A 20,741-nucleotide genomic window follows, 5' to 3' on the forward strand; every position below is an offset into this window, starting at 1 on the left:
ATTAGAGCAACGCAATGTGAAATGCAGTAATCTTGAACTTCTGACTTACTACAAATATAATCCATTTTTATTTTTAAATACATTCAGGAAATAATCTTTAGTAAGTCACTTTGAATCCTTCAAAATAAAGACAGAACACAAAAATATCTGCCTCAAATCAGATGGTATTTTAATTTGTTTTTGCATTGAAATATACATTCATATCAGTATGATGTAATTTGGTGCAGTAAACACTGCTGATGTGTGGATTTGCAATCCTCTTCCATTATACTATGATACTGTCAGAATTTTTTTAGTATTTTTTTTTCTTACTTAGGTTTACTGGCCCCTCGAGTTGGAATTTGAACAAAATGAAAAACAGAAGCGAAAGGGAGAAAGAAACAAAACATACACATCGAAAAGACTGATAAACACATAACGCCTAATAACCGGGAGGATATATATATATATATATTTGTGATAGCAAATTGGTAATAATAGATGCTTTGGAATGAAAACAGCAACAAAAAGGGCTCACTGTGATCAACCAACAACTTGAACTAATAACTTTCCTCTTATATATTATCTGAAGATTTTCACTCATTTCATGATGAACCCACTACCGTCCCCCAAAAACACAATAAATAAGAAAACAGGTGATTTGATTGGTCCGTGAGGTCAAATGTAAAATAAAAAAATAAAAAGGGAAAAGCAAAAGTTGTAAAGATTATTTATGAATGTCGAAGAGGTGGAAAATAATTAAATTAAGAAAGAAAAGATTGTGATTACAGACAAGGAAGCATGATGTCCAACAAGGTTTCATTATCTTCCCCCAAAGAAACGCACGCATCCACACAAGCATCCACACAGTCGAGCCCGATGCTCGATAACACATCAGTTGCCCAGGCAGTAATCTTAACAAAGCCACTTGACGGATGATAACATTTTCATATTTACACTGAAGGGATTTTCGGACAAAAGCTCAAAAAGTTTGGAATGAACCCCAAAAAAAAAAAAGAAAAAACACAATACAGAGTAAAACTAAGAGCAACCAGATTAAATCACCATATTCTCTTTTCATTCCTTCACTTTGTAATCTCCTCCTATGCACTGACCAAAGGAAAAAAGTCCTCTGAACTGGGCGTTGGCGGAGGCCGGGGCTCGCGGAGACGAAGGGAAGCGCTCGATGAGCTAAAGCGACGCGCCCGCCCGGCTCGTCAGCCCGGTCGCGCTGCTCCTGCTACGAGAAAGAGCACTTTATGAATGGAGAGCGGCCCGTTTGGACCACCCTGGTTTGAAATCAAAGCACACCTACGTGCTGCTGTTTAGCGATTCGGTGCGGGAGAGCATGCGGTTAGCTACACAGCACAGCCTGAGTGGTTGGAATTCAAAGAGCACTTCAAAAACAACAGGCCGCCCGCTTAGGTTAACATGGGGCTCCAAAACAAGTTCAGCCCCTCTGTCGAGGAGTCAGAAGCTCGGGATGCAGGTTTAACATCAATCTGAGGAGTGTGTGTGTGTGTGTGTGTGTGTGTGTGTGTGTGTGTAGCAGGAACTGTGACAGTAGAAGCAGCACTAGCAGTGTGCGGCAGGCAATAGTCTCGTCTTTCTGGCGGAGGAACGGCTCGACAACAAACCCAGCGGACCCCCCCAAAAAGGTGCAGCTGCAGCACTTCAGACAAGGAACGGGCATCAACAGATCGGTCTCCAAAATCCTGCGGGAGGTTTGGATCCTGCGCCGTGGTTAAGAGGCAGGGTCAGAGGTCCTTTTGCTTTTCGTCCATCGGTTCATCTGCAACATTCGCTATTCTTCGAGGCCACAAAGCGTAAAAACAATACTTCCGGATCGCTCGGCATGCTGTAAAACGTACGGCCGCGGTCGGTCGGCAAAAGGACTGGTTGTTTGCAGAAGTGCCAGGCACCGATGACAAACCCAGCGGCCCGGGGGCGGAGCTTACCAGCGTTACATTAGTGTGGGGTCGTGGAATCTTCGTGTGAACACCACCGCTTAAGATAACCAGCCTGTGTAATCGGATTTCTCGCCCGTGCCGTCCTCTTCATGTGATTGTCACCCGTTCTTCCCTCCAGGTGTTTGCAGCACCACTCAGGCAGTCGTACAGGTAGGCAGTGAGTTTAACAACTATCACAATGTTTATTTTACTGGCCGGTTCCGAACCAGTGGGGACGTTTTCCCTCCAGCCGGACATGAGCCGACATGACAAAGGTCTTTTTCCTTGACTGTAGAAACAGATGAAAGTGAAGAAGGGAGTGAAGGGAATGAGAGGACACCTCTCAGAGGACCGGTGTCCCCCAAGGCCCAATGTGGGCTCAGTCCTGCCCAATCCGGCCCAGTCTAACCCGTGTTTGGTTAGGCCAACTCTAACTCCAGTCCGGTCCAGCTGGGGTCCAGACTAGGGTTTTAGAAGAGTGCTTTGGAACCCTGGTTCTCGAACTCTGACCAGGCGTCGTTCAATTCCATGAAGATCATCTTAGCGTAATGTTCGTAAGGTTGGCCCGTCGCCTGCAGGGGGAAGCAGCACATTTAACGAATAAAACAAAAGAGAGTCAAGAAGAAGGGGTGAAATATCAGCAATTGGTATACGGTCACCCTGTACCTTATCCGGGTGGACTATCAGCACGGCCTTCCTGTAGTACTTCTTCACCTGGTCGGGAGTCACCAAGTCGGCCATGCCCACGGGCCTCCAGCGGGTCTCCCCCTCCCACAGCACAGTGTTTAGAGTGGACAGCAGCGCTCGGATGTTTCGCTCCTTCCCCTCAATCCAGTCCAAGATCTGCAGCGAGACAAGCAAATAAACCACGTCAGGCAAAAACACGGGTTAGCTACAGTCGGCTCGGAGTATAAACCGCCTAGAAGGTGCCATGATGGCCTTTTATTTAACGTGTTCTTTCCCAGGAACACTTTGTTAACACACATTAAGGCCTGAGCGAACGCCAGCGGCGGTAATGACAGACAAACGCTCATATTTCATCCCCTGAATTAAACAGATGCATTTAGTTTGTTACCTGCAATTTAAGTGGATCGATGTCCTTCGTGATCTCCTGTCTCCTCATTTCGGCGATGGTTCTTGGTCCCTTCCTATCCGGCCGGGAGGCAAAACCCTGAGTGGACAGCAGGTCCTCAAAATCATCCTCCTTTACCTTCGGCTTGGCGCCTGCGTCACACAGAACACAGAGATGAAGTCTTTATACAGAACCTTTGCTCAATTCCCAAGAAGATTCTGAACAGTGAGTCCAGACAACGTCAATATTACAAAGCTAATCACATTTATTCATTTATATAAGCCGTATTCAGCGTTATCCGCAACAAATGAAACAAGTCTACTCAATGTCGCTTACCGAAACTAGGCCCCCGAACCCCTCGGTCCTCTCTCCCGCCGATGACACTGGAGAAGTTGAGGTTGTAGTTGGGTTTCGTGTGCTGCGGACCTGCAGCCTGAGAGGCAGAGGATGCTTTAGGCGCTGTCCCGGGTCCTGATCCGGGCAGCCAAGGTTTTTTCTGGGCGGAGGCGGGTCTTCCGGCCTGCCAGGGCTGTGCTTGAGCTTTAGTGGAGGAGGACGGAGCTTTGGCCTTTGGCTCCGAAAAATTCCCGTTGGAGGAAGCTGCAGAAAAAAAAAGGATTAATAATACCTTGAGCTTCATTCATAGAGTGCATATTCTAGTCGCTTTTTAGGGGATTTTCCTTTTTAGATCACTGCTGGTGACTTGGCCTCTTACCTGGTAAGTTGGAACCCAGGTTTCCCAGGTCAGCAAAGGGGTCAAAGGTCTGAGACTTGGCCTTGGACATAGATGCACCACCCGAAGCTACAGACACAGTAAAAACACGTGAGCTAAAGACTGACAGCTCATGTTCCCAGCTAGCCCCAAACCCCTACATTTCAGCTCCTTCCCTCACCTGTGCTGGTGTAGCTGGGTTTGCTGGCGGAGGCGCTCATGCTGGCGGTGGTGCTCGCTGCCCAGCTGTCCCACCCGCCCAGCAGGTCCGGCTGGCTGGCTGATGAGGTCATCTTAGGAGCATCGTTCACTGGTTTATCTGTTAGGATAAAAAGAGGGCGACGGTTTGTCAAAAAGGTTTGTATGGCGACCGTTGTCATTCACCATATGTCCTCGAAGCAGGCTGAGACGTGAACATAACGGCTCATCTACTTACTGAGGTTGAAGAGACTCGCGTTGGAAGCAGGGGCAGGGTTACTGGGGGCAGAGCGGTCAGAACCCAACAGGTCTCCAAACAGATCCGGTCCGGAGGCCTGTCGAGAGGAACCCACAGTGACGCCCGCACCGGAGCCAGACCCCATCCCAAACGGGTCAAACAGGTCGCCGGCGGCTGCAGGCGGAGGGAGAATAGTGCATCAAGGATAACTGTGAAGCATCTTCGTGAACAATGCAGTCAGCTGTTTTGAAGCCCTTGTGTTTACGTTTGGAGTCCGGTGTGGCCCCGCCCGGCGGCCCACCGTAGAACAAGTCCTCCTGCGCTGCTGCCGTCTGACCAGCAGGGGGGGCAAACAGGTCGTTGAGGAGGTCGCTGTTGCTGGATGCAGCTTTGATTCCTGCCTGGACTCCTGGATGAGCTGCAGAGGAGGAGGAGGTCGACGACACCGACGGGTCAGAGTTCAACCCCAGTAGGTCAGCTGTGTCCCCGATAGGAGACTCCTGGGCTGCAGGTGGAGTGCTCTGGAAGGAGAAAGGGAAGAAAACTAAAACATGAAATCCTACTTGCATTGCAAAGAAAGTAAATAATGTGTTGACTCAATCAGGCTATGTGGACTTTCCCTACCTGGAAGTCAGCATCAAACAGCGGTTCGCTGGGGTCACGTGACAGCGGCTCCCCACCGGGGGCGGAGTAAGAGTAGGACTCTCCCTCTGACTGGTCACTTAGGTCCTCCGGGTCATTCATCGATCCCCCTCCTTGACTGTCCGCGGAATCCTGAAGGCCACTCACATCTGCAAACGCAAGAGGCTGGTCAGTGGGACTTGAGGCACTTCAGGTTTCGACAGTAACGAGAACTCTAAAATGAAGACGATGTTCAGTATAAATTAAATCAACCCAGTAGTGTACCTTCCCAATCCAGTGTCTGGAAGAAGTTGTTGGCGTTGCCATCGGTGCTGCCAGGAGATTCTGGTTCTGTTGCATTGGAGCCCTCCGGGGTCTGAGCCGGCTGGGGGGACTCGGAGTCATAAAACGCTGGCTGACGAGGCAACTCTGGCTTACCTGTGGTGAGAAGAAAAAAACACATCCAGTGGGCATAAAGGCAGAAAAGAAGGAAAACGTTTCGAATTTCCGTGAACTGAGAGATGGAGAAGAGCATAAAGCAATGGCACCTACCAAATTTGCTGAGGACCTCCTGCTGCTCATCGCGAGACGAGAAGAGGATTTTGGGGTTGAGGCCCTTGTTTTGGAAGCCCTCCCAAGGAGGAGTCTTGGTGCTCGGTCTGTCTCTGGGTTCCACCTCGATGTCCAAGGTGACCTGGAACAGGTCCGGGTACTTCTCCTGGATGTCACAGGCATCCAGGTCGTACCTGGCAGGAAAACACATGGATTAGAAGCATGAAGCTACGGAGAGAGAATCTTTTTCCAGTCAAAAAGTATTTCTCAAATTGTTGTACATACTTGGCAAACTTGACGGTGGTGGCGTTTCGGGGGACGAAACCTGTGTGGAACTGGATCTGAAACATCTTCATTGACGCCATCTGGAACACGTCGCATGAGTTCATCAGTGGAGAATGTGCCGACAGTGGACGGGGGGGGGGCTACACTAATGCGAGCGTGTACCTTGGCCTGTAGGCGTCCACCCAGTGTAGATCTTGCATGGTAGATCACCACCAGCACATCTCCTTGGACCGTCACATTGAGGGGAATCTCTGCTCTTCCGTCCTCCATCTTGAAATCCCTGTAAAGAAAAAAACACAAAAGGAACATCAACGTTTTTATTCCCTGTATTGAGCGCTGGCTATGTGACGTTCTCGAGCGTGCGCACTTACCTCATCTTGTCGTACTCCTGCGACGTGGTGAGGACTCTCTCGTCCCCGACGTAAACCTCGCAGAACGGCCGGCAGCCGCTGCGCTGCTTGTTGAACAGCGGCAAGGGCGTCATGGCGATGGAGCGAACCATGATGGGTTTGCTGTGGGGGACGATTGGCTCCTCTGCCATCATGTCGCACATGTACTCTATGTACCTGCAACCATCAAGAGCGAGATCAGGCCCCCCCCCGTGTTTCACAGCCACAGAGACGTTTATGAGCCGTCGAGGATCTAGATCGGGCATTTCTACCTCTTGTGTGAGGGCGCTATGCCCGGCGGGCAGCGCTTCATGGAGAACATGTAGACGGCGGCCTCGGCTGTGGTGAAGAGGCGACAGAAACACAGGAAGGAGCAAACGGCCACCGCCGACGCCGCCCTGCCGTCCTACCGGGGACAAAAAGAGGGGGGGAGGGGGGGGGGGGCGTAAACGGTTGAGGAGACGCTGCGGGGAGCCGTCTCCTTATCGTGTACTCGACTCGGGGACCTCGGCCCATCGGAGCACGCTGACCACTTACCAGACAGTGTACTATACAGATGTTCCGCTGGTCTTGCTTGAGCCACAAATGCATGTTCTTACACACACTGTAAAGGCTGCGGAGGTTGGGGGCGCGGCGCACTTGCCAGTTGCACTCTGAAACCTACACACACACAGAAACACGAAGACGCACTCCTGAGTACAACAGGGTCCTCGTTGAAGTGGAATCATAGTCACACTGGGACGGAGTATGTAGATGGGATGGGAGATGCTCAGATGCACAAACACTCGTGCACTCACACACTTCATACCCTGTTGTGGAATCGAGACGGCCTGTAGGAGCGCTTGGAGAGGTTGTAGACGGCGTAGTGGCCGGCGTGACGCGAGTCCAGGAACAGACGGACGTCCTCAATGTTGTTCTTGATCGCGGACTCCACCCCCTCTGCTGGAAAGGACATGACTACAAAAACACACACACACAAATACAGAGAAACGTGTAACAACAAAGGTTGATCCAAGACATGTACCACCAAACTTAAGCCATGTCTAAATGGAATCACCTCTGGCGTCCCTTTCAACATGTAGTACAGCATAAGAGCATAAGAAGAGGCTTACAAACGTACGTTTTATTATGCCTACCTGCTATTCTGGAGGTGATGTACGAAATATCTAGGTCCCCTTTGGCGTAGCTGTAGGACGAATTACAAGGGCACTTATGAACACAGGAGATACACGGAGGAAAAACACAATTCATTTTAACAAGGAGTTGAAAATAAACTATTATGGCAAACACAAATATAGCTAATGATCACACTGGTTCGGAAACCAGAACGCTTTGTACAATTTACTGATATAACTGCTGCAGGATGGAGATGTTCCTAATGACGCCTGAATGCTCGGCCTGCTAAGCCAGCGCTGCCACTCAATGCAGATTTAATCTTGCAATGAAAATTAAGACTAAACTAAGTTTAGTGTTTTTTTCTCAGATGGTAAATGCATCACATGCATCCAGCAGATGCTTGATGTTGCATGGGAATGCGTCTAGGAGGATCCTTACTGCCTACAGTCCCTTGGCTTTAAGTATTATTGGCAGTCAATTGATGTAGAGATCAAGCTATTTGGAATTACACAGAAAAATAAATAATATTGAAGCGATGAAAGTAGCAAAAACAACACGAACATGGTTCCCGCTACGTTCAAATGTACACACAAACAACCTGTAGGCCAAGCAAAGAGATTGACCCGTCTGCACTGATGACACTGAATCGTATATGTGTGGTGTTGGGACGGACTGGTGGTGCTGGTTCAGACACAAGTAGCTAGACAATGAGGATTTAGTTAGCAGGGGGGTTGTTAATCAATCATTCAGTCATGTAGGAAAGTGATCCTCAACCAGAGTGACATCTGGAGTTGCTCGGGGTTACGTGGAGGGATAGCGGCTCAAATGATTTAAGGGGAAAACAAAAAAAACATATCTGAAGGAAATGTGACGCAAGTACAGGAAAAGTCAAAGGAATTGATCAGAGACGTTAAAGTGTCAGAGGAATAGACTCAATAGATTCCTAAAACTAGGATTAAAAAAGGATTGAACCATAGAAATGTAGTTATTTTAGCTAAACAAATGAATGCTGAATTTGACACGGCTTAAAAAGCAGCTGTTAAAAATTGTTTGCTTACACTAATGCAATCAAATGAAAAAAAAGGTGGTGTTGAGGAGATTGGGAACCATTAAAATGTGCTATGGATCGTGATCTCCTTTAAAAGCTGCAAAACGCAGTGCTGCCAAATTAAGCGGCTCAATAGCCTGTGAGAGGCGTTACATTGGCACGGTTTTCACGGTATTTAACTGTCTGAAGCAGTAACATCGCCACACCGACAGCAGCTCTATGACTTACTTTCCCGTACCATGCACAGAGGATACGTTTTATTAACTGGCGCCGCCATTCCCTCTCAAAGCGAGACTCATCTGTCCATTCGCGTCACGCTCCGCATTCATTCAACTGAATTATTGAACGTGTGATGTTAGGATCAGCAAGCTGTGACGGCGGACACGGCACAGCACACAGTGGGGGGGGGGAGGGGGGCGGCGTCTTCCTCCAAATCAAACACAGACTACAGGAGCACACAGAGCGACGCACGAGTTGACGCAGTTCACCGAGCCATATTTACCTCGGGTTGCTAGGCGATGGACACATAGTGGGACCATGAGGGATCGGGGACAGAGGAAAGAGACAACAAACAAAAATAAAAAAAATAAACAAAACGACCAAACAAATGGGAACAAACCGATGAGAGGACACGCAAATGAAACATCAAACTTTAAGAGGCTACGGAATGATTGGCTAGTGGAGGAACATTTCGCTGATTCGCAACTCTAACACGTAACAGAGGGCCTTCTCAATGATGATGCCATTGTGGCAGCAACGTGACTTGTAATGAGGTTTGTTCTAAGACGTCAGCCGAGAAGCAAAATGTTCCTTTTTAAAAAGTAAATCAAGGGGGGTGCGTATGAGTAAGATTGCTTCAGCATCGTCTAGCGACTGTGATGACCGATAATTGCCAAACAGAATTGTTTAGGAAAGCGTTAAGTAATTTGGTGTTTTTTGGGGGGGGTTAAATAAGTAAAACGTGAATATGGGGTGTAATTAAAGTGGTCGGTGTAAAACGTGACGTTTAAGCAGTAACATGAACATAATGTCGACAACGTTCGTTACGATAACGCGGTTAGAGCCTCTTACCTGGCCACTGACTGGATGACTTTAGAGGAAGTGTCCTTTATGTTGGTCAGGAAGCGCTCCGTTCCTCCCCTTAAGATGTCCAAGATCCCGCTGCCGGCCTGATCGGGGTCGTATGTGCCTGCGGGCATCGTGGGGGGAGAAAGAGAGAATGCTGAAGTGATAGATCAAAGCACAAAGGTTGTTTTTGTCCCCTTCCCAGGGTGCACGCTGTGACTTGCATACAGATGTTTAACAGCAACAGGCAGCAGTTCAACAAAACGTTTGTTAACTCTCAGGTGAACGTGTGAAATTGCTGCCAGATGTTGATACACAACGACAGGCAGGCGACTCAACATGAGTGCACTGCTCGGATCTGAATGTACGGATGGATTGGAGGACTGGAGCTGGGGGGGGGGGGGGGGGGGGGGGACAAATTTGGCCATTCAACAGATGGCTGAGCGGCCGTGCAGGAAGCCTCTTAATGTGCAGTCGAGCACTCAACCTGCATCAAAAGAAGCCTATTTTACCCATTTAGATAGAAAAAAAAAAATGAGACATATTATTTTTAATTTCTCACAGGTTACCTTAAGCTTGTGCCCTTAGTTGTTATCCAGATTATGGAGCTCGCATGACGTTCTTTAATTGCGTGTTGGGAATCACCGCCGGTCGCCACAATTACCAAAACGCACTGACCTACTGACTGTGGGTCACGACCCCACTCGGTCTTAGGAGGAGGAACTTTAACTAACCAGCTTACTTAGCAACATGTGCTACACCCAGAGATACGGCTGAAGCCTGGAGAGTGTGTGTGTGTGTGTGTGGTAGAATCTTTCGATTTCACTTTTACAAATAGGGCTCTATTTTCATGGAGCGTTCAACTTCCCTCAAGTGTGAGCCCTCGAAACCAAAACCAGGACACAGTCCCGAACCCGGCGAGACATTTACCTGAGTTGTTCTGCGCGTTGTGGATCTGCGTGGGCGGCTGGGCTCCGTTGTTGCCGAAACCTCCGTTCTGCTCCAGCAGCTGCAGACATTCATAGCCGTCATACACGGGCCGCCATCCGTAGTACGCACCCAACATTCTAACCGGTGGCTCGACAACAAGTGAAGGATGCAGAATGCAAAATCCCCAAAAAGAACCAGAGCACGTTACTGATTCCTAAAAGCTCGCGCAGAATAAACTCAGCGTTAAAGCAGCAGACGGACTGTGCGTCTCGCGTTTCCTTCACGGGGCTTCTGCTCTTCCTCCTCTCTGCTCCATCTCGCAGTTTGCCTCGCCATACGTCCGTGCTGCCAAGCAGCAGAGAGGAGGAGGAGGAGGAGGAGGAGAACGTGGAGGTTTATAATCTCCTTATGTCCAGCGGGGAAACGCCTTCTTAACCCTAATTAGATTAGCGAGCGCCAAATCTGGCTTTACTGTCAACACATTTACCACCGGGATTCCTGCTGGTCAGAAAGGAAGTACAGCGATGGTGACAGAGGAAGCGAGTGTCTGCAGTTTACTAAAGCAAAAGCTGATTTTACCTTCAATGGCTACTGGTGTGTGATTCCCAAAAGAGACCAAAACCCCACTAAAAGTGCTGTGGGTATTCATAGTTTCATAGAGATAACTATGATTGGGAATACATACACCTCCTTCGCTATATAATCAGCCACGTGTACATCGTACACCAGAAAGCGATCACTATCGCCGTACGCTTTGACATCAAAATACGCTTTTAATACTGTTAAACCACAACTGTGCCTGCGGATTTGGCGTTAAGTACCCGGATTTTGTTTTTAAGAATCGTAAGAAGCTGTGGCTGCTTAGTTCGTCATGAGCAGCCCCCTCAGGATCTTAAATCGGATTATACTGAATCAGCTACTGTGGGTGCTAGAAAAAAAAAAGAAAAGGCGTTTGGCCCCCCACAGTCACAACGCCATCGAAAATACTGACGTGTTGCCGTCACTTTGCGCTTCTTTGTAAATTTCGGTTACGCCTATTTTCCCCGTCTGTGTCTCTTTGGGTCGGGCCAGCTGGGGAGAGCAGCCTGGACTCCTTTGAGCCCGCCGCTGTGCGCGTTTGAGAGTGCGAGCGTGCTCACACACTGTGCAAACTCCCGCGGGGTCGGCCTGTCAATTACAACTCGATGGTGATGTAGCATTTTAGTGCAGTCTAACTGCTTAAACAGCACTGAACGCACTCAGGAACACACCCACCTCGGTAATGGGGGACTTGGGGTTGACGTTGCGTGCGGCTGCTATCTCCTGGAGCTGGTTGACCAACTCTGTAATGGACAGACGCTCCTCTGGGTTCACTTTCAACATGGAACCTGGACGGGAGGAGGAGATTAGTGGAAAAACCCCCAAAATGTTAGAAAAAGAGACAGTAAAAGAATAAAAAAAGCAATTCCTGGACAAGACAAGTTATATCATTTACTATAAATACTGAGACTGGGATGTATTTGGAAAATTCATATGAATAGTAAAAAAATATATATAATAATCTTGAAGTGAATTATAATCTATATTTTAGTGCCAATGTTTGCAGCAGATCTACAGATTCAACCCGTCCACCAGGGGGAGCTGTTTGATATAACTGGATTAGCTTTAACAAGGTACAAGTGAAGCTGCCAGTACTCATTTCACTTGACACCGGTCTATACGAACGTCATGTTTACGGGTGCGATCCCAAACTGTGACTAGTGGGCATGAGGAGTAGCGCGCGCGTAGGACAGGCAGAAACGAGGAGGCACAGACCGACGGTACGTACGGATGAGGTTGTGGTACACGGTGTACTTGACGTCGTTCTGAGGGATGGAGTATTTTCCATTGACGATTTGCAGCTTGGCCCCGTCCTCGAACGGGTGCTGCTTGAAACACAGCAGGTAGAGGATGCACCCCAGCGCCTGCGTGGACACGGTGAGGACACAAACAAACTCTCAAGCCACCGGTAATGGTGAACCGAAAGGGAAAACGGCGACAGGAGAAAAGACCGCCTGATTTCTGGGTGAAATGTCACACACACAAAAAAATAAAAATAAAAAAAGGCACAAGATCTCACCCAGATGTCCTGTTTGTCATTGATGGGGAAGTTGGAGTAGAGATCAATCATCTCTGGCGTTCGGTACGCCGGAGTGGTGTTCCTTGTGATCTACATGCGAACAGAACAAAAAAAACAAGAACGTGGTAAAACCAGAGCAAAGGATCCATGACATCTTGGTCAATTTGGCCTCTAACCTGTCTGAGGCATCAGTTTATCTCACATCAAGAGAACGCTTTGGGGGGGAAAAAAGACAGACTGTCGTGTGTTCACATACAGCTAAGCATCATTTATATAAACAAATTATTTAAATCCAAATACACAACTGCCTCAGATTTTTTCATCATAGAAAACTCTTTCCTCAAGCATCTCTTGTGGTACTGGCCTGAAAACAGGTGCCGAATAGACACACAGATTATTACATTTAGACTCCAGGATCTCTGGGGTCCCGAATACCCGTGTGCATGTGTGTGGTTGTTGTATGAATATGATTAACCTGATTGATGGACGCTGCTTCCTGGACCTCTAGCTGTTAATTAAATCAAACCATGCTGCTTTCTGTCAGTGCTGTCGCCGACCCGCCGTAAACAACGAAGAAATGACGTACGTTCACATGGAAATCAGAGCAAATATTAAGCACTCCAGGGAAAACTGGCGGTGTTTTCGACAAATCCAAACCATGATGTATGAGGAAAGAACAACGCAGTACGAAGCAACTTCCCGTAGGTTTGGTCCACGCACGTCCAAACTGTATTATAGGTCATCTTAATATCATACAAAGTCTCTGTGCCTGGTTGAGATGATCCTTAAGTGGTGTCTAAGTCAGTGTGTGTGTGTGTGTGTACCTCATCCTCCACCATGGACCTCTTCTGTGCCGACCAGCTGTAGTCGGGGTAATGCGACACGGTGGTGGAGCTGCCAAAGTCACACAGCTTGATGGTGCCCTGGTTACTAATCAAGAGGTTCTCAATCTGCAACATAACAAGTAAGCGGCGGGGCCGGCATGTTAATGTTTCCACAGCGAACTGCCACTTAGTATTCATAACAGCCGCCAATTCACAGTGCCAGCAAACTCTTGATTTTAAACCGCCCGTGCGGCACGTCGTGGATGATTCAGCGTTTGTGGCTTCATCCATTCATCCGGCTACCACGGAACAACGGACCTTGAGGTCGCGGTGTATGATCGGGGGCTTCTGCTTGTGCATGTGCTGCACGGCGCGACACGACTGGTAGAAGATTTTCAGCACGGTGTCACATGACAGAAGAGCCCTCTGCTCCACCCGCTTGATGAAGTCCACCAGCTGACCTGAGGGGCAGGAAACACGGAACAGATGAATACAGCAGTCAGAGGGAAAGTAATATCCGCCACGGCGCAGGAGCCTTTTCTCTTTGGCAAGTTGTCGCATAACTTTGGGAGAGTATTGGACAAGGCGGATTAAAGCCTTGAGTCATGCAATACAGATGTTAATCAAATAGAGATACGGTGCTTCACGCACGTCCGAAAAAAATTAATGGTAAGTGTCAGTACATGTTTTTCATGGGTGATTAAGGTAGTTTACAAAACTGGACTATATATAACAAAGTCTGTTGGAACTGAACAGTCAGACTGAACAGAGAGGAAGTAGAAAGGCCGCAGACAGGAAACCCTTTCATCATGTCTTTTCAGAATTACCAGGGAATGGACCCGGCGGGTTCTGGACCCGGTTGGTTTGACGCACGAGTTAGCACCGGTCCAAATTGACAGGATGCACAGCGTGCGTGAATGTGAAGTTACCTTTGCACAACTCGGTGAGGATCAAGAACTCGGCCTGCCCGGTGTCAGACTCCTCCTTACTGATGGAGGCAGCCGAGCAGAACTGGACCATGTTGGGGTGACCGGACAGCTTTTTCTATAGAGCAGAGCGGGTCAAGGAACATACGGTTCACAACATAAGAATCTGGTGTTGAGCTTTGCTCAGGCGTTTCACAACCCCCCCCCCGTCCACTAACCAACCCGCTCGATCACTCATTGATACCGCAAACCTATTTTTCATTCACCTACTGTGCAGCTTGAAGCACAGACCAGCCTCAAAAGGAGCAGGCGACACTACAAAAAAAATCATGGGAATAACGAAGTTCTATGAACGCAAAATGTTGCAATGGTGCCGGGAACACGGCGCGCCTTCACAGCAGATCACAACTGTTGAGCAACGGCGCAGGAGACGTCCCTTTGCTGACCAACAGGCTTCTTTAAAGGTTCCTTCGAGGACTGAGTGATGTCACTGGTTATCAACTTTAACTCCATGGAATAAATCACTGAAAGAAAGTCTGTGTCTACGCAAAACACACGGCTATTATACGGTTAAACACTGTAAATAGACCCTATTTACACGGTTGCGCATTGTGACAACGTGGAGTGTTGCCAGTAAACTGCTCCGGTAATGGACCACGCCGGAGATGCTCCGCTGTCCCACACAGGGACGGGTTACAGATTAACTTTGTCACATGAGACGCTCTGCTCGGTCAACAGAAATGTCTCCATCGGCGTTGAGAAAGTCGCGGTGAGGAAACGATCGAGGATACCATGAAGCAGACTTCCTGTATGATTTCCTTGTTCTTCTCTTCCTCGTTGGACAGCAGCCTCTGAAACAAACGCACAGAAAGGGACAGTTGGGGGCCGGCATTGAGTGAATGCAGAAATATCTCAAGTGAAGTCAAGTTAGGGAGGAAAGCGGTGATGATGTAAAGCCTGGTACAGCTTATTAATTAAACACAAAATGGCAGTACTGGTGCCCATATTGTGAGCCCAGGTAACGCTCAACTTAAAAGGGAGAAAAGGAAAAAGTGGGTTTTGTGCGTCCCTGGTTTGTTGTTCTATAATCAGGTGATGACGCGTGACTTACCTTGAGGGCATAGTCTTTACCGCTGCTCATGTCCTGGGCTTCATAAACAAAAGCAAAACCACCTGAGAGGAAAGAAAACAGGGCAGCTATGAGGTCAGTGCTCTTGATTGCGGCTAGGTGAATAGCACAAGCACTCAAAAGCTCTTAAATGATACTTGACTGTAATCCGCAACAGTACAATGTTTTCCGTTGATGCCGGCTTGATCAATTATCAATTTTTGGATTCTCTCAGGTTACTTTTGTTGTACTCTAATGTGTTTGTGTGACTGCCTGTGTGTGTGTGTGTGTGTGGTGATAACACTTCATGCATATGTACGGTGTCACTAATGGTAGTTTAGAAACACAACAGCACAAAAAGGCACCAGAAATACAAAAAGGGAACACATCCGATAGCGGACTTTTAACTGGATTAAGTCACTTACGACCCCTCGCGCCAGGTCACATGAGTTGTGAGGGTTTGAGTTAGAACGATTAGATTAAATCCAATGTGAGTGGAGGTGATGCCACACATCCGTCCCACAGGATCATTTAGATGCACCCGATGACTACAGAGAGCAGCAAATCCTCCGGCCACGCTCCGACTCAGGCTGCCCAGTACTACCTCTGGTCTCATCCACCAATGTGGCAACGATGAGACAGGTGATGCACCAGTTTCACGGCAGCCATTTTTTAATGCAGGGAAAACAGCGGTGTAATTAAATCACATTAATTGTGGTTGTGTTCCACTAACATGGGACAAGGCCCCGTTATTGCGCAGAGGGGCATGTTGGAGAGGTATCAGGGTTAGTTTGGCTTACTAGGGCGCTCTGTTACCATACATGGGGGGAATATACGGATGGACAGACAGCTCTGTATGACACTCTTTAAAAATTAAAATTAAAATTGGAATAAAGCACCAGCAAATTGGTCTAATTACAATGGAACAAATCAGTGCTGCTGAGTCACCTGAAATTGGCAATTGTAAAGCAAAAATCTGAACACCGCAGCAATATGACAAAATAAGACAATTCTGAATGCATTAACATTTTAAACTTCACAATTTATTTTTTCTGATGGCTTATGTTTTATTTCAGGGGTTTCAAAGCCAATGAGGCTAGTGGACGAGGACCTTTGGTTCCCCCCAAAACCTTTTGTCACGTGTACTTACTACAAGTCACAGTCCAAACAGGGCCAGGGGGGCGGTTTCCATGGTGATCAGTAAATCAACAACCGAGCTTGATGTGCGTTGGGAAAACTTAAAAAGGGGGCACGCTCGATCTTAGAAGCGTTATTTACAAAAGGACAGTTCCAGTGCTTATATTTCAACAGTGTTGATTTTTTTTTAACCTCATCTGGCATTCAAACCAGCAACCTAATACTCATGCCCTCTCGTTCCTTCAGCATCAAAAAAGGGAGAGCACTGACGTTGCTGCATTTTTGTAGTCCGTGCACTCCCTTCACCTCATTACAAACGCTCGGCACAAAGCGCCACCAGAACACGACTCGCCTTCCAGAATAACAACAAAAAAAATACAACAACAACAGGGCGACCTAGATCCCGATGGAATGAAGTCCAGCAAGGTGCCGCTGATCCGAAAAACCTGCTCAGTTGCGAGAGGATTTTCCTCTCTGCCTCACTAACCTGAAGAATACAGACAATGCGGTCGCTTAATACGACAACAACAGCAACCACCTCTTCATCAGGTCGGTTTCCTAAATTTACCCAAAAAGCATCATTAGGCTGCACAAACCGGTTGGTTGAAGTGAGCCCTTGAATCAGTGTGGCCTATCTAACCAAGTGGCTCATTCAGCAGACAGACAAACTAGTCATGGTCCCAAAAACTGGAAGCATCTGGTGACAGCCATCCATTGTATTCTCCCTCCAAAGATCTTGTTGAGGCGTTGCAACAAAGGCACCTTTCAAAGAGCAGGATGAGAGTTGGAGCGGTTCTGCGTAAGATGATCTGGACTTTTACCATTTTCTTGTATTCGGAAAACTCGTCTCCTTTAACCCGCAACCGACTATCACAGCAGAGGATGTTCAGTCCCCACACAGAGCGACTGAGGCTAAACTGTGATTGAAGTTAGGCAACAACAATATTACTAATCAGTTAAGCAATCATTTATCGAGCAAAAACGTGAAGCCTTACCATGTGCCTTTTATTTGGAAACCTCGGTCTCGGATAATATTCCTCTAAATTGAATCACAGGATTATCATTTTCGGACATTTTAGAGACTTCAGGATAAAATCCTCTTGTCGATTGATGTTTTTTTTTAGCCTTAACTGTATTATTTTTCCAATCCATTTAGACCGAATACCTCAGAACGAGTCAGAGAGTTGCAAAAAGTTGCCATCCAAGTAAGGTGGCTCAGCAAAAAAAGACTCCTCAACTTCTTCAATGTCAAAAATGCTTTTGTGACACCTTTTCCTCATTCTGCATTAGCTGAAGAGTTCGTAGAGAGGACCAATTCAAAAAAAGGAGTGCTACAATGGTCAACGTCGCTTAAGGGTTTCTGCTTTTTTGTGTTGTAGAAACTGATGGGTAATAAATGTCATTAAAGGTGGAGCAAGTTGGCCTGCTGAACGACTGAAGCTCCACCTTGGAGGCGCGTTCGACTCTGACCTACTGGAGTGACCATGCTGCAATCTGTAAGGACTCTGAACAGCAACTTGTGGGGCCTAATTGATCCCACTGCAATTTAAAACACAAATGACAGTTCAAATAAATGTGGCTGAATCAATTACAGTTTGAGGTTCAATTTGATACAAACAGTATTTTTACATCAGACTATGTCAACAAATTAAGATTAGTTTCACACATTTACAGTCGGCTTTACCAGCCACTATTGAGTGCATGGTAGCTGCTTAGAAATATGTATCCTTGGTAAACAAATACAGGCTGCAATTTCAGAGTCAAACCCAGACATATTATTAAAACCAGGTATTCCTAAATACTTCCTCTGCCGTTACAAGGACAGACACAGGAAAACTTTCCTGCCAATCGAGTGTATAACAAATCACCTCTGGCCAAACCCTCGTTGAATTGAACCATTGCAGATCAATTTAATACCTATTCCACTCCACTGTACATACTACTATTCCCCTAAATACATACTCACATACACGGTTTATACCTTGTATTCAATGCACTTTTTTATTTTCTATTTAATTTCTTAAATATAATTGAATATGTTCTGCTCTGTCATTTTACTGTATCATATATATATTGACCATTTTTGAAATATCATACAGAATACTTCTATGTTTACTATGTAACCTTACCTGCTGCACAGAAACCCCCCACAATGGGAATGAATAAAGTAAACAGTAAACTATCTAAATTACAACGTGACCGAGGTGGCCTTAATGTGTGAATATATTAAAAAGGCATCACAGGTCAGTGCTTCTATTGGACACATCGTTACCGATGACCCCCCCGTCTCATGTAAACGTAGTGAGTGTGCGGGAAAGCAGCTGGGGTAACAACGTTGTCATTAGAGAAACACACACACACAGGTTTGGAAATGGATGTACTGCTTTGTTTGACACACACGCACACGAAACGCACTGATCAAGTGGTGACGCAGAGCTCCGCTATTGTCATTGACTACCGGTAGAAGTGTGTCACTGGTGCTAGCCCGTTAGCCAGCTCGGCTAGCTAGCACGGCTAGCCAAACGCCAGACGTTATCGACGGGCGTTTATCTCGCGGCGGGCCTTCGCTCACCTTCCGCGATCACCCTCTTGATCCTCAGCTTCATGTCGCCGAGCTCCACGACCTGTCCGACGAAGTCGTTCTGGTCCCGGCTGGCCGCCCCCAGCGAGCCGGGCCCGGCTAGGAAATCCAGTGCCGACTGGAACAGGGACATCTTATCTCAAGTGACCCGTTTCCGGCTCGCAGAGGCCCCGGGTCCAGGCGACGAAAGGCGCGGAGTGAAACCCAGCGGACTCTGCGGAAAATCCCGGTGACGCTTCGCTCTGTTACACAGGCGTTACAGCGGGTGTTGTTAGTGTTTCGCTGGAAGCAAACATCCTCTTCCTGCTGCTAGGTTGATGAGGCCGCTGCCATGATCGCCACTGCTCACTTCCGCGTAGGCTGGTGACGTTTAGGGCACGACCAGGTCACGTGATGTGGGGGACAAAATGTATGAAAAATGAGGCTCTACTCACCCACTGTGGACACGTTGATATCCAGGCCAACAACGATATGTAACTAAGCTGCAGGTAAATAAGTAATGTAGGGTCCGCAAATGAATTCATCTGGTAGCCAATATATTGTTGGAATAAATGGATTATGACATTTCTGGCAATTTATTATTTATTGTGTTAAAATATAGCACAAGAAACAGGCTTACCTTAGATGTGTTTGGAGATGCAGAACGAATTTATTTCACAAGAAGTTTCTGCAATGAAGAAATAGCCAAGATATATTTTAATGTCTTCCTTTTATCGAGTCTTGTGGTACAATTATGCAGTTATAGCACATTAACTACAACAATCATCTCGTGTTTTTTAGTGAGAGACTCTTTTTAAACAAATAATGTGGTGTCAGACTTTATAAAACATATGCCATTCTTTATATTACAGAAAATAGCCATGGGCCTAATCTTCAATCGTAACAAGTTATGCATTTCAAATATTGTGTAGTAGAGCGCCATCTACTGGATTTAAATCTGTAGCATTTGTAACATCCTTAATCTACACACATTGACATTGAGTACTCTTGAGTACCAGTGCCAAACCAGAGAGACCAGATTTAAGGATGTTTTTTCACATGTGGGGAGAAGAGACAGGACATATAGAAGTGGAGTCTGAAGGCAACACTAGAGAAGAACATGTAGGACAACCAGACAAGCTCAAAAGTAAAACAAAGAGGAATCCATAACAGGGTTAAAATATAGCAAATAAAATACAATGATATTTGTCAAAGTAAGTTAAAAATGAGTATGATGAGCACAGGTAATAATTTATTGAAAAGCTAAAGGTTTACAGCTGTCTGAAATTCAAAGAAATAAGAGTCTGTCTGTGTTACGATCAATAACAGAGATGTATTATACTTGTCCTTCACTTGCCAAAGTGTGCTGCAATATATACCAAATCATGATGCAAATGCAACAGATTTCCCAATATAAATGACAGTATGTATCAGTTGGTTACACATTTGACTTTGCAGTGTCCAAAGGGCAGGCATCAGGATAAGAATTCTATGATACAATATTATGACAGATTTCGCTACTGCTCCATTTAAAATGATTTTTCTTCAATATCAGTCAGAGTCAGCTATCGGTGATTTTCAGTGACATTTTGGCTAATGCTTTAATCAAGGGCTTACCACGGCTCCTTTCAAGAACGCACAGGCAAAAGCTGTGTGGTTTGGAGGTTGAGCACACAGTGACTGGGCAAAACTCAGAAGCATGTATCTCAGACATATTTGCTCGGATTTTGTGGTGCGGTGAAATACAAGGTCACCGTTTTTGCAATCTGGACTGTGGGTCTGAGGCAGAGAAGACAATATAAATATTTGAGATAACTGTGAATCAAATGTTAATTTAACAGTGAATGAGTATCATTGTGTTCATTGTAATTTGTGTATTATTGTGTATTAAGGTGGAAAAAACTGAAATCACAAAATTGGGATCTTATTGTGAT

The 20,741-nt window shown here is 46.7% G+C and overlaps 1 protein-coding gene across 3 annotated transcripts; it reads right to left on the reverse strand.

Annotated features, from left to right (window-relative positions):
• Nucleotides 1-144: 144 nt before the first annotated feature.
• On the reverse strand, nt 145-19,260 carry gak (cyclin G associated kinase). 3 transcript variants are annotated; one of them, XM_078087314.1, is made up of 30 exons: nt 18,820-19,260; nt 15,114-15,175; nt 14,794-14,853; nt 14,006-14,120; nt 13,395-13,537; nt 13,077-13,202; nt 12,253-12,342; nt 11,962-12,097; nt 11,409-11,521; nt 10,155-10,233; nt 9,231-9,348; nt 8,662-8,670; nt 7,132-7,181; nt 6,804-6,952; nt 6,533-6,655; nt 6,268-6,401; nt 5,978-6,172; nt 5,769-5,886; nt 5,607-5,686; nt 5,322-5,515; nt 5,055-5,207; nt 4,773-4,939; nt 4,450-4,669; nt 4,149-4,322; nt 3,894-4,031; nt 3,716-3,802; nt 3,337-3,600; nt 3,004-3,152; nt 2,595-2,771; nt 145-2,500 (listed from the first exon to the last, which is right to left on the reverse strand). In XM_078087314.1, the coding sequence occupies exons 1-30, from the start codon at nt 18,959-18,961 to the stop codon at nt 2,399-2,401; spliced, it is 3,867 nt and encodes a 1,288-aa protein (XP_077943440.1). In that variant the 5' UTR covers nt 18,962-19,260; the 3' UTR covers nt 145-2,398. The 3 variants fall into 3 exon arrangements, with proteins under 3 accessions (XP_077943440.1, XP_040050629.2, XP_040050630.2); XM_040194695.2 differs by having other exon boundaries at nt 4,414-4,669; XM_040194696.2 differs by lacking the exon at nt 8,662-8,670 and having other exon boundaries at nt 4,414-4,669.
• Nucleotides 19,261-20,741: the final 1,481 nt, after the last annotated feature.

This window comes from Gasterosteus aculeatus, chromosome 13 (genome assembly GCF_964276395.1).
Source record: "Gasterosteus aculeatus chromosome 13, fGasAcu3.hap1.1, whole genome shotgun sequence".
In the NCBI taxonomy this organism is placed as follows: domain Eukaryota; kingdom Metazoa; phylum Chordata; class Actinopteri; order Perciformes; family Gasterosteidae; genus Gasterosteus; species Gasterosteus aculeatus.